Below are 12,645 nucleotides of genomic sequence, written 5' to 3' on the forward strand. Positions count from 1 at the left end.
AGAGAAAAGAGAGGGAGAGAAGCAGAGAGAGGGGTCAGTGTGAGAGAAAAGAGAGGGAGAGAAGCAGAGAGAGGGGTCAGTGAGAGAGAGAAAAGAGGGAGAGAGACAGAGAGAGGGGTCAGTGTGAGAGAAAAGAGAGGGAGAGAAGCAGAGAGAGGGGTCAGTGTGAGTAAAGAGAGGGAGAGAGGCAGAGAGAGGGGTCAGTGTGAGAGAAAAGAGAGAGAGAGGCAGAGAGGGTTCAGTGAGAGAGAAAAGAGAGGGAGAGAGGCAGAGAGAGGGGTCAGTGTGAGTAAAGAGAGGGAGAGAAGCAGAGGGGTCAGTGTGAGAGAAAAGAGGGAGAGGCAGAGAGAGGGTTCAGTGAGAGAGAAAAGAGAGGAAGAGCAGAGAAAGGGTTCAGTGAGAGAGAAAAGAGAGGAAGAGAGACAGAGAGAGGGGTCAGTGTGAGTAAAGAGAGGGAGAGAGACAGAGGGGTCAGTGTGAGTAAAGAGAGGGAGAGAGACAGAGGGGTCAGTGTGAGAAAAGGGAGGAAGAGAGGCAGAGGGGTCAGTGTGAGAAAAGGGAGGAAGAGAGGCAGAGGGGTCAGTGTGAGTGAAGGGAAAAGGAGAGGTGGAGAAAGCAGGGTGAGGGGGAGAGAGAGAGGGTTCGAAGGTGGAAGAAGGGAGGAGAGGCAGATAGAGGGGTTAGAGATGGAGATGAGAGGGAGGCAGAGAGGGGTTAGAGAGTGTGGAGTACAAAAGATTGAAAAGATGATAGAATAGAAGGTGTAAAATGTAAAGTTTATTTTCTAGTCATTTTCTCCATTTTCTTAGAATGAACTGTGCAGTTGTGGAGAAAATCCTGTATTTGTGTACACGCTGGAACTGTCTATCGTATGCGCCATCGCGCGTCTGTGTGAACATGTCTGAGTGTCTCGATCTAAACGTGACCATGTGTGTGTATGGGAGTCTGCCGCATAGCGTTACAGCTCAGCTCTTTTACAGTGAATTTTTGAGTATCCTTTTGCAAATAACATGCAATCATCCTTTAATTGGTGTTCTTAATTGTAGTGCAGGATTTTAATAGCCATTCATTTGAATCACAAACCATTTCTCTTCTGCAGCAGGACAATTAAAAGCCAGCGGAATAGGTGCTTCGCATTGTTTCTATACAAAATGTTAATTTAACTATGAACCAGCAGACCAAGACATGCTCTTGTGGTGCTTCCATTCTAATACTGTGTGTGAATCAAGACTATATTAAGCATCCCCCCTTCACTTTTCCACTGTCGAGCAGTTCACTTAGACGTGGGCTTGCCTTACGGCGAAGCAGTCGCCAGGCTGGATGAATGGTGGAATCGCCTGCTCGAGCCGGGTCATGTCGCTAACCGACTGGGACTGGGATGCCTTGGCAAAGTGCCGGCCAGGCGAGGAGGGCATTAGGCCTCCAGGATCTTGTCAGCTCTTGGTGTCGCACCAACATTTGCAGGCCTGCAGCGATGCCGGCAGGCGACTGGCTCCGCTTGTTCAGGAGCGCGGTTCCTCCTGGTGCGGGCTGTGTGGCTCGTCGGGTGTTAACAGACGAACACTCCTCTCTTTCCCTCCGCCATTGCCGAAGAGCCCGGTCTCAGACAGTCAGAGCTGAGGGGCAGAGGGTATATAATAAAGGAACAAAAAAGAACGGATGGAAATCTGCTTTGGATTTTGAAGAGATCAAGACGCAAAGCGGACATACTGCGGTGATACAGCCCCTGTATAGGTCACTGATAAATTCGAGACCAGCACGGCGAAGGAATAAAGTACTGTATCTTTCTGGACAAGGATTAAAAAGTCTCCAGTCGTCCCTTTGTCCATTCTAGTTTAAATATTCTTGAATTTCACTGTGGATCCTTGCACCAGGCTGGCAGCTGCCCGTCAGTTTAGATGTGATCCATTGCGTCTGGACAGCGAGTCTTGGCTACTGAAGGGTTTTCAGTAGCTGAGAAAACTGAAGCCTTTCTCGGCACAGCATGTCCTCTGCCATGTTTTCAGATTAGTTTTTTGAGCTGTTTGGCTCGGATCTGTTCAGTTTCTTTCCGAGCTCATATGATTTGTATCATGTGGAAACAGTGCTGCCAGTGGCGTTTGTCCCAACATGAATAACACCGACTGGGCTTTCACCTGCATCTGCTAAGAGGATGTCTGCTCCAGGGGCACAGCACTCTTCTTTTGCTTGTGTTTCTGGTGACACTGGCTGTGATTGATGTGGTGACTGGTGTTGAACTTCAGGATCTGTGATCCCGGATCCTGCTGTTCAGAAGTTTCTGAAATTACCTGGATGGTCAGTGATGGTCGGGCTTTGGTTGATGTACAGTTGGTATTTGGTTGGTGAGATGCTGGTGCTTGGTTGGCAGTAGGGTTGCATTTGGAAGGCTTTTAGCACTGGCCTTTGATTGAGAAGTGTTGACCAATAATCTGTCATTTCGTTTTCAGGTGGTAATAAGTAAAGATGTGTCCAATATTGGCTTCAGTTGCGTGGTGAGTTTTTGTATGTCGAATAATAAAATACAAACATATGAAAGGCTACAGATTAGGCTACAAATTGCCCATTTTGTGTGTTTAAATACTTAAAGCTTAAAGGTCCATGGATCTTTTCAAACCATTTTTAGAAGCATCCCAGAGAATCTGCTTCAGCAGCAGGGTGCTTATTCTAGGCATCTGTCAACACTCTGTGTCCTGAAGGGCCTCTTGTCCTCAGTCCTTAAAGCACTTCACCTTAATTTCCTCCTCTGTGACTGCTGATCCTGAAGTAACCTCTTGATCTGACTTGATCTGTCACGAAATGTTCAGGACTTTTAAGACCTCTGTCAAGGCCCCTGCATTGTCCTTTGTTCAAGACTGAAGAGGTTCAGTTCCTTTGACCTGCCTGTTTTGAACACAGAAAAACAGGCTTTGTCCTGTATGTTTTGCTCTGAACTCCTTGCAAGGCAGCAGTACCCTTTTGTTGATCATGGTGGCCACATGTCTGTACAATATTTGTAAATAAGGTCTTAGTATTGTGTGATACAGTTTTCACAGATTCACCTGTCTGGCATTCCTACTGCCGTACGTGCATGTACTGTACAACTTCAGTCTGTTTTCTCAGCCTTTCTGGTGTTGTTTTTAACTAGTGTTCATGATTCTGTCGCAATTTATTTTCTGTTGTTTTTCTTAATCTATTAATTTAGGCCATTGTTTTCTAGGCTTTTTGGAATAATCTTGTTCTGTGCCTCCAGCATTATATTTTAATTATCATACTACTGCCTGTGCCATATGTGTCTGTATCCCAGCCTGCATCTCTTCAATAATTCTGTCTCGTCCCTTCACAGCCTGTTTCTATGAAGTTATAAAGCTTTGTTGTCCTGTGTTTCTCTTCTTTCTTGCTCAAGCTGTCCTGCTCATTTCAATAAATTTGATCAGTCCCAGCGTCCTCCTGCTTGGCGGGAAAGACTTAATTAACTACTTTTGCTGCTTCAATGTTGCCTGCTGTTCTCCAAGTTTCTCTCTAGGTTTGCCCAGGCCAGGGAAATTGACATCGCCCAAGATGTGGTGCTGGGCTCTGTGAGTGTGTCACCAGGCTTGTGAGGCTCTGTGCCAGTACGCAGGGAGTGTGGCTGCAGGCCTGTAAGACAGGGATTTTGGGGGCTCCTGCACTATGAGTGTGTTTCCAGGCTAGTGAGACAGTAATGTTGTGGCTCCTATGCTGTTAGTGTGGCCCCAGGCTACTGAGACAGTAATGCTGGACTCCTGCTCTGTGAGTGTGGCGTCAGGCTTGTGAGACAGCAGTGTTGGACTCCTGCTCTGTGTGTCCACAGGCTTGTGAGGCAGCGATGTTGGACTCCTGCTCTGTGAGTGTGTCCACAGGCATATGAGGCAGCGATGTAGGGGCCCCTGCCTTTCTGAGAGCAAATGGTTGTCACTAGATATAGAGCTCCTGTGATCTGTTTGTAGTCTGTGTGCTGTGTCTGAGCCTCTGGCATTTGCACTGAAGAACAGCAGCAGGATGCCTTGGCTTCTACCATCTGCATGCTTTTAAAAAGAGAGAGCTGGAGAACTGGTGAAAGATTGACATGCTGAGCTTGAAAAACACGCTATCGACCACTCAGCCCTCCACCCCTCCTTCTCACCACTCTCTGTCCCGCAACCCCTCACAACAAAGCATCCATCTATAAACTGGAGCATTAAAACACAATAGAGGTCACAGGTGAGAAGAACTCTATTAGGCCTGTCTTCTCCTGTTTGTGCTGTCCTGGAACTCACCAAGCTGCTTTCCGATTGATGCCATGAAACCTGCTCCTGCAAAAAGGTCAGAGAGCCTATTTCTAACACTCACCACCCTGTGTGTCAAGAAGCATCCTCTCTTTCCTTGACAGAGCACAGTGAATTCACTGGCTGTCAGCTGCTTGTCTGAAACAGACTGTCCGATGGTTCTTCCCAGGAAACTGAGGCCGGTGTTCGTGTACTGTTGGGTTTCAGTGCAGCAAATCTCATTATGGTTGCTCAGATCAGTCCAGACCTCCTGCTATGTCTTTAAGGGTGAAGGGACACCCATGACCTATTACAGCCTCTCCTCCTCTTCACTTTGTTCTGCTTTCAGCATGACTTACCACTGTAAGGTTTTATAGCGCAATTTAAAGAGCTTTTAAAGGGAATGGATGTGATGGGGTTTGTTGGCAGAGTTTCTGGTTTGTGGGGAAGGGAGCAGAGTTCAGCTGTGCAGGGGTTACAAATATTTGGGAAGCAGAGAAGGAAATGCTTATGCTTAGTATTCAGGATCAGGAAACACCAGGATGGGGTTCGTTGTCTTCTTCTTCTTTGTATATCGCTGTATTCTTTGTGTTAGGGCTGGTATGGATGGACCCTCAGCCTAGTGTCTTTGTGTCAGTGATGCTGGCCTGTGGGTTTTTATCATGTAAGATGAGAGCTTCTTTAGACAGTATTGGTACCCCAGGAATACAGCACCACTCTCCCCTCTGGACCCAGAATGTCTAGAGCGATGTCTTGGCCTGGTGACTGGGGACACCGTGCTGGAGAAGGCTCCAGCGTTAAAATTGTTAATGTAGAAAAGCTATTTTTCTTGTACTCCGCCATCCCTTTTTCCTCTTTCCCAGCCAAGTACTGCATTGTCACTCTCGACCCTGTAATGGAAGTTACTGAAGAAAAGTGTTTTATCCTAAAAATGTCATTTACGGGCAGACCTGTGTTGTAAAAGCAGCTGGATTCTATGAACAGTGTGATTGTACCCAGCAAGTCAAGGGCATGGGATGTTCTAAGAATATGTTTATCTCTGCCCCAGCAAAAAGGTGATGCGTAACTGCACGTAGCTGTCTTCTCTTCCCTTCAAGGCTAAGACCTATAAGGACTGGAAAATTACTGTTTCGCCTGTCTTTGTACTACTAACCAACCATAATGAAGTAAAAAAGCTGAGGTGTTGCATCAGCTAAGTGTATAAAATAAGGGACCTTTCCCTATTTTACTTTGAAAATCAGCTCATACTTGCTGCACAGACTAGTGCAGACTCACAACTGGCAACCCACTGAAGCTAAGCAGGTGTGAGCCTGGTCAGTACCTGTATGGGAGACTCCTGGGAAAGCTAAGGTTGCTGCTGGAAGAGGTGTTAGTGGGGCCAGCAGGGGGTGCTCACCCTGTGGTCTGTGTGGGTCCTAATGCCCCAGTACAGTTACGGGGACACTATACTGTAAGCAGGCGCAGTCCTTCAGATAAGACGTAAAACCGAGGTCCTGACTCTCTGTGGTCATTAAAAATCCCAGGGTGTTTCTCGAAAAGAGTAGGGGTGTAACCCCGACGTCCTGGCCAAATTTCCCATTGGCCCTTACCAATCATGGCCTCCTAATAATCCCCCTCTATGAACTGGCTTCATTACTCTGCTCTCCTCACTGATAGTTGGTGTGTGGTGAGAGTACTGGTGCACTATGGCTGCCGTCGCATCATCCAGGTGGGGCGACACATTGATGGTGGTGGAGGGGATCCCCATTACCTGTAGAGCGTTTTGAGTGGAGTGTCCAGAAAAGTGCTATAGAAGTGTAAGCCATTGTTATTATTAGTGGTTGCTGTCTTTCCCTATTGCGCAATATGAATAAATGCCTTACAGAGTGAATGAGAACACCTTTCCTGGCTCTTCTTTGATAAAATTCCACGACAACTCTCTTCTTCTCTGACACTCGTCCTTCTGCTTCTACTCAAGCACTCTTTGCAGAGTCCCCCTCATTTCAACCACTGGAACTGCCTCCAGCTCCACCTCCTCCAGTGTTTTACAGCTCGCCGCATCTGGTGTTTTCTCTCCCTGACCTGACTGAGTTCACTGCCTATGGCTAGTACTAAACCCAGTCTGCTCTTGCCTACACCCCTCTCCCTACACTCCTGTCCTCTCGTGCCAGAGCCTGATCAGTCCCCGTCCTGCCCCCCTCACTGGAGGGGAGAACTTCCCTAACCAGCCTTCGCCACCTGCTTGGAACCCACCTGTTCAGACAGCACCTGTGATCACTCAGCTCTCGATCACAGTCTTCGGTCATTCTTGCTGTATTGCACTAGTGTCTTTATCTCTCAGTTGGGTAATGTGATTTGCTCAGTGCACTCATTTACCATAGACATAGACATTGACCATAGACAGCACTCCCCATTGTGCTGTTTTAATCTCTGCTTCATTGGCACATTGTCCGTACACTGTTTTAATACAGCCAATTTCTTTTTGCCTAGTGCGGCACTTGCATTACACCTTCATCTATATTATTCATATTATAGATATATTATTATTCAATAATATAATTATTCATTATTCATTCATAATATAATATTATTAATTCATCATGCACTTACAGGGTTGTTCCCTGTACTTACCTAATGTTAAGTTCATATATATACAGTATATACTGTATATAGTGAGTGAGTCTCCCCGGATAAGAGTGTCTGCTAAGCAAATGAATCATGTAATAGTGTGTGCAGTATACAGTGCAAAACCTAAGTGCACACGGTATATACACCAGGCACACAGAGCAAATTTATCTCTACTGTGTATAGAGCAGTAGTGCAGTTCAGTCTGTATATACCAGAAGCCCAGTATATACTGTATGTGGAGTGCAGTGTGAGTTAAAGCACCATTGCTGAGAGAGACACATTCCCAGCTTAAATTTAGCCCTTAGGCTGTAAACCAATCTGTAGCTTTCCGATCCCCAAACCCAGCACACAGTGCACAGCGGCCGCCCTCTCCCCTGCCCTGTTAATTTATTCAGCAGCCCAGACTGTTGCACTGGGGCACAGTAGGGGGGGACAGAGGGCAAGATGGCAGATATCCGTGGGGAAATCCCAGCATAAATGCAACTACCACAGCAGCAACACAGATTACATGCATGAATTCGATCATACGGAATCAAGACGTCAGGCTGGCTCGACAGGCAGAATCAGCTGAGATATAGCAGGAGGGATAGTGAAGCAGCAAAAATACATTCAAGCTCTAATTTGGTCTGCTGAGGAGCTCAGCATCTCAACAGGGAAACAAATCAGACTCCTGCTGCACAGCCTTTTGGTACAGTTCAGATGTTTTATAACTATTGCAGAGATGCCAATTGCTGGGATAATTTAAGTTGGTTGCCTTATTTTAAGTGCATTTGCAAGTATATTCGCACACAGACATTCGGGGAGACAAGTCGCTTTTCTACTGGTGCTCTGCACAAGCTGGTAAAACCTGGAATGGATTAAGCTGCTCTGCACTGAGAGTCTGATCTGTTATACTGTCTCAGAACCTTCTTGGATACTAAGATGTGCCCAAGTGTCCTGTCTGAGCAGCCCCAGTGTTCGAGAGGCAGCAGTCTGCCTATGACAGTCACTCCAGCTGTGAGCCGTGCACTGTCTGTGAGCGTGAATCAGGAAGCGTTCAGGGCCTGGTCCTGTCCTGTTCTCTTACTGTCCCTTAAATAAGGGATGAAGTGATCTGGGAAATACCCCTGCCACATTAAAATGAGAAGCACTGAGGTCTAATGTGTATGTAGCTCTAAGTACAAAATGGAGCACATTGTATGTGGTGTAAAATTAGCTTTGTGTGTCAAGCAGAAGTGTGGATTTGTACAAAGGGGTGTGCGTGAGGTGAGAAAACTGAATGGTTTAATAATAGTGGCCTGGCAGTGCAACCGGATTTTACCCACAGCAATGAATAGCGTAATAAAACTCAGAACTTCAAGAAATTTAAGAACTCTTTTTTTAAGAAGAGAACAACAGACCACTTAGCCTATCAGAGTTGACTATTAATCCTGTACAGCGTGAGGTTTTCTCCCAGTTAGGCTAGGTTTGGCCCGCCCAGATTGTGAGTGCAGGTCCAGTGTTTGTGTGTCTCCTCCTCCCCCTGGTGTGGCAGTGCCGTGAGCTCAGTGCGCTGGCTAGCAGAGGGACAGCCGCACGGCCCCATGGGGAGCCTCCTGTCCTCAAGCCCGGACTGCACTGGCAGAGTGCAGGGGCCCTCGAAGGTGCTCGTTTCTAGCTCAGCTTTGCGAACTGATACCAGATAATGGAGCAGGTGTTCATTAGAGCTCTAGCTGTGAGTCACTGTGGGTGCGCCTGTTTAAAACGAGACTAGCAGATACTGATCTCCTAATCCGCAAGGAAGTTCTGACGCAGCTCGTATAGGTTTCCATATCCAAGTTCACAGTCTTCTTGCCATGGAAAAGCAGAGCTAGTGTAGTAAAGTGCAGTGAAATCACAGCAAAGTATGAGAAGGCTTTGAAAGGTACAGTAACATGCCACAAAGTGAAAAGCTTGAGTGAAAGCTTGGTATTGCAAGGCACAGCAAAAAGACCTTGCAAATCTGTTATAAAACTCACACAGCATAGTGGACAGGACTGAGGTTACCTTAAAGAGAACAGGTACCTATTATGTAACTCGGTGTAGATGGCCTGGTGATATTTTTTAAAAACGGGGCTGCAGTGGTGTGAGTTTGTTCAAGCACTCTGTTAGTGCCATCTGATCGTGTTGTCACTGAGGGCTGAGTCACAGACTATTGCAGGGTTTTTATAAATAAAGCACACTGCTGAGCTTCCATATCAGGGCCTGAACACACTGGTGACTTAACACTGTACTTTACCCCCACCTCTGCCACACTATCACACCTTCACAGACTAGATGATCTTCACATAGGTAGCCTCCAGCACAGGCATCTGTCTCTTTAAAAAGAGACAGATGTCTGTTCACGTGTTCCTGCAGAGATTTGATCTTGACACCCAGGGAGAATGAGGGTTGTTATTAGAGCTAATTAAATATATCTGATGGAGTAACTGTCTTTATTATTTATTAAAATCTAGGTTTCTGTGTGCTGACAATTTCTCTTGGGAGAGAAATAGTGTATATGCTCTGAGAGCAAGTGCTAGGATTTTTTGAATTATTGGACTGGGATGAAGAAAGAGAAGGCTAAGGGGACTGGTCCAGTGGAGTGCGTACTGGAAATGCAGAGAGATGATAGAGAGGAGAGGGGCCTGGTCCAGTGGAGAAGGTACTGGGAATGCAGAGAGAGGAGAGAGGGGCCTGGTCCAGTGTAGAGCACTGGGAGGGAGGAGAGGGGGGACTGGTCCCGTGAAGAGAGCACTGGGAGGGAGGAGAGAGGGAACTGGTTTAGTGGAGAGAGCACTGGGAGAGAGGAGAGAAGGGACTGGTCCAGTGGAGAGCACTGGGAGGGAGGAGAGAGGGGCCTGGTCCAGTGGAGAGAGCACTGGGAGGGAGGAGAGAGGGGACTGGTTTAGTGGAGAGAGCACTGGGAGGGAGGAGAGAGGAGGCTGGTCCAGTGGAGAGAGCACTGGGAGGGAGGAGATAGGATAGAGGGCTGGGAGGGAGGAGATTAGAGAAAGGACATTATCAGTCTAGGTGTGTAGGGACAACAGCACACACATCAGTGCAATCAGCCTGTTCACACTGGCTGCTTTTGTAAGCTCTATCCCAGCTTAGGGCTGTCTAAATGAACTCTGCTTTTAAATAGCCTGCAGCTGTTTCCTCCAGAGGTGTTCCAGGTGCAGGACACTGGTATGATCAGCATAGAATGACTTTTCTGAATTACTGGAGGCTCTTGTTGACAATTGTATTCACATCAATATCACATTCCCTGCCTCTGCCACACACACATGCCTTAATAGAAAGGCTGAAGGCATCATTTATATCTTAAATGTGTTAAGGAAAACGTGTTCCTTTGTGTGGCACTCCTGCTAATGAACCTATTTATATTGTTGTCGGTGCCTAGTGGAACACAGTCTCTGTGAATATGGGGCACCAAAATGAATTCAGTGCTGCTTTTAGGTATGTGGATCCAAAGTGTCTGTTTTTGCACTTGGGAAAAAGGCTTGATGAGTAACGGAAGGAGAGAGAGGGCAGGACAGAGGGAGACAGACGAACTGGGGACTGGCGGGAGCAGCTGGGAATGCACTGCTCCAGGAGCTGGTGTGGGGGCAGGGAGGGGAGGAGTAGGGGCAAGAAGGGAGAGAAGTGGCAGAAGAAGAGGGGTGAGAAAGAGTGATGGAGAGGAATGAACAGGGAAAGAAAGATGGACAGATTTGTTGGAGGGGTGAAGAGGAAGAGAAGGGGAGAAAGGTGGAGAAAAAATCGGGAAAGAGAAAGGGACAGAATGGGTTGAAGGGGAGGGAGAGAGGGGAAAAAGAGAGAAGGGGAGAGAGTTTTAGCCATCTTTCTTAAATCAAGTAGATCAGATTAGGAAAAAGTCGACATTGGAAGAAACATAAGAAGCCAAAAACAATGAAAATGGACACCAGATTACTAACAGTAAAATCAGTTATTTATCATACAAGCTGTTTTGTTGGACATTTTAAGAAGGAGTTCTTCATTTTCAGTGGCATATATATCCACCAAAATTAATACATTGTTCCATGTTTTAATCTACAAAACAAGTAAAAAACATATTTTTCCCTCCTCAACTATGATTTATGTCCTGTCATTTTTGCATGTTTTTTTATAAACTTTGCTAGCATTACATCTTCTGTCATTTATTTTACATAAATCTGGCTTTCATACTGGAGTGCTCTAGTGTCAAAGTAATTGAGTGACATAGAACAGTGGTCACAAGTGCGAACAGCAGCACACATATGTACAGTCTTAACAAACTCATCTCCCTTCTCCTTCCCAGGATGATGAAGTGGTGCTGCAATGCACAGCGACCATTCTGAAGGAGCAGATTAAACTGTGTCTGGCCTGCGAGGGCTTTGGGAACAGACTTTGCTTCCTGGAATCCACCTCCAATGCCCAGGTAACCCCCCCAATCAACACTGGCGTCCCTATAGCCCCTATAGTCCTATATAGTCTGTGACAAACTGAGCTGTCGTGTAATAACTGTGCACTGCGTATTATTCTGTAGTTCATTGAGCATTGAGTATTATTCAGTTCTGCTGAACTGTACTGTGGTATACAAACTGCACTTTACTGTACTGAGCTGAGCAGTACACTACTCTGCTGAGTTGAACAGTAATTTGCTGTAGTGTTCTGTAGCTATATTGTTTAATTTTTCCCTTTATTCTGCCATACTATGCTGTTGTCTTTCCAGAATACATTAAGAGAATTCCTTGTCTACAAAGGTGATTTTTCTTTGCTCCAGTATATTGCAAGATATTCCCTGCTGCCCCAGAGAACAGTTTTATGTGTTAAGTAGTTACCTTTCCTGATAAGCTCTGCCAAAGAGTTTTAAAGGAGCTGTAGACACATTGATTTAATTTTGCACTTTCACACTTGTGCACTTAAAGGTCAGGATATCTGAACAGCAGGAATTTGAACAGGAAGGATACATATTTGTTAACTCTTTCTACTTTGGGCAAAATGCTGGTTTATTTTATTTTATTTAGTTTATTTATCTGCTTATGTCTTTTCCTTGTTTCACACCTGTATCGCCACGTGACAGAGTGTTAATGTCGACCTAGAAAGCGATGCTCAGCTGTAAACAGAAATCATGTGAAGGCAGGCAGTGTAGAGAACTGCTGCTCTCACAGTGCACACCTCACGTGCTCCACCGGCAGCTGGAACAGTCTGAGAGCCTGTCGAACCTTCTTGGACCTCCCTGTCAGTCAGTTTCCATCCTCGTGCCTTCGGACAGCAGTGTGAATATGTGGGTTTCCTCCTTTTCACCCTTTTTTCAGAAGTGCAGAAGGTACGACAGAGCAACCTTTTAAGGTCAGAGCGCAAGAGGCTCTAGAGGGGTGCAGGAGGTCATTCATTCATCTTGCTCCTCCAGCTGCTGGGAGCTTAGCAAGCTGAGAATCCCAGCAAGCTGCCCCTTAAAGGGTCGCTTTGAAAAGCCTTTGAAAGCAGCACAGCTAAGGAGGCCGTTCTGTATTCCTCTGTGTAAAGATGTGTTTCCTGCTTTCTGGTCTGAATGCTCCTAAACCTTCGTGCTTGCTGATCTTGGCAAGATCTAACCCTTCAGGATATTGAAGAAGTGTGAGAATTTCTGTTGATTGATTGATGGGTGGGATTGGTTGACTGATTTTCCTTCCCCCCCCCCCTCAGAATGTCCCTCCTGACCTGGCTATCTGCTCCTTTATCCTGGAGCAATCCCTGTCCGTGCGAGCTCTGCAGGAGATGCTGGCCAACACTGTGGAGATGGGCAATGAGGTAGGAGTGAAATTGGAGGGCTGGAGAGGGAGGATACAGAAAATGA

General features: G+C 46.4%; 1 protein-coding gene across 7 annotated transcripts in view; it reads left to right on the forward strand.

The window, feature by feature from the left end:
* LOC148838646 (ryanodine receptor 1-like) overlaps positions 1-12,645 on the forward strand; it is a 115,215-nt gene that overhangs the window by 4,309 nt on the left and 98,261 nt on the right. For all 7 annotated transcript variants that reach the window (XM_088910483.1, XM_088910487.1, XM_088910486.1 and 4 more), the window contains exons 2-3: positions 11,125-11,244; positions 12,495-12,599. In XM_088910483.1, coding sequence (XP_088766609.1) covers positions 11,125-11,244; positions 12,495-12,599 — 225 coding nt within the window. The remainder of the gene's footprint in view (positions 1-11,124; positions 11,245-12,494; positions 12,600-12,645) is intronic.

The sequence above is a fragment of the Atractosteus spatula genome, chromosome 3 (genome assembly GCF_055471065.1).
Source record: "Atractosteus spatula isolate fAtrSpa1 chromosome 3, fAtrSpa1.hap1, whole genome shotgun sequence".
NCBI lineage: Eukaryota > Metazoa > Chordata > Actinopteri > Semionotiformes > Lepisosteidae > Atractosteus > Atractosteus spatula.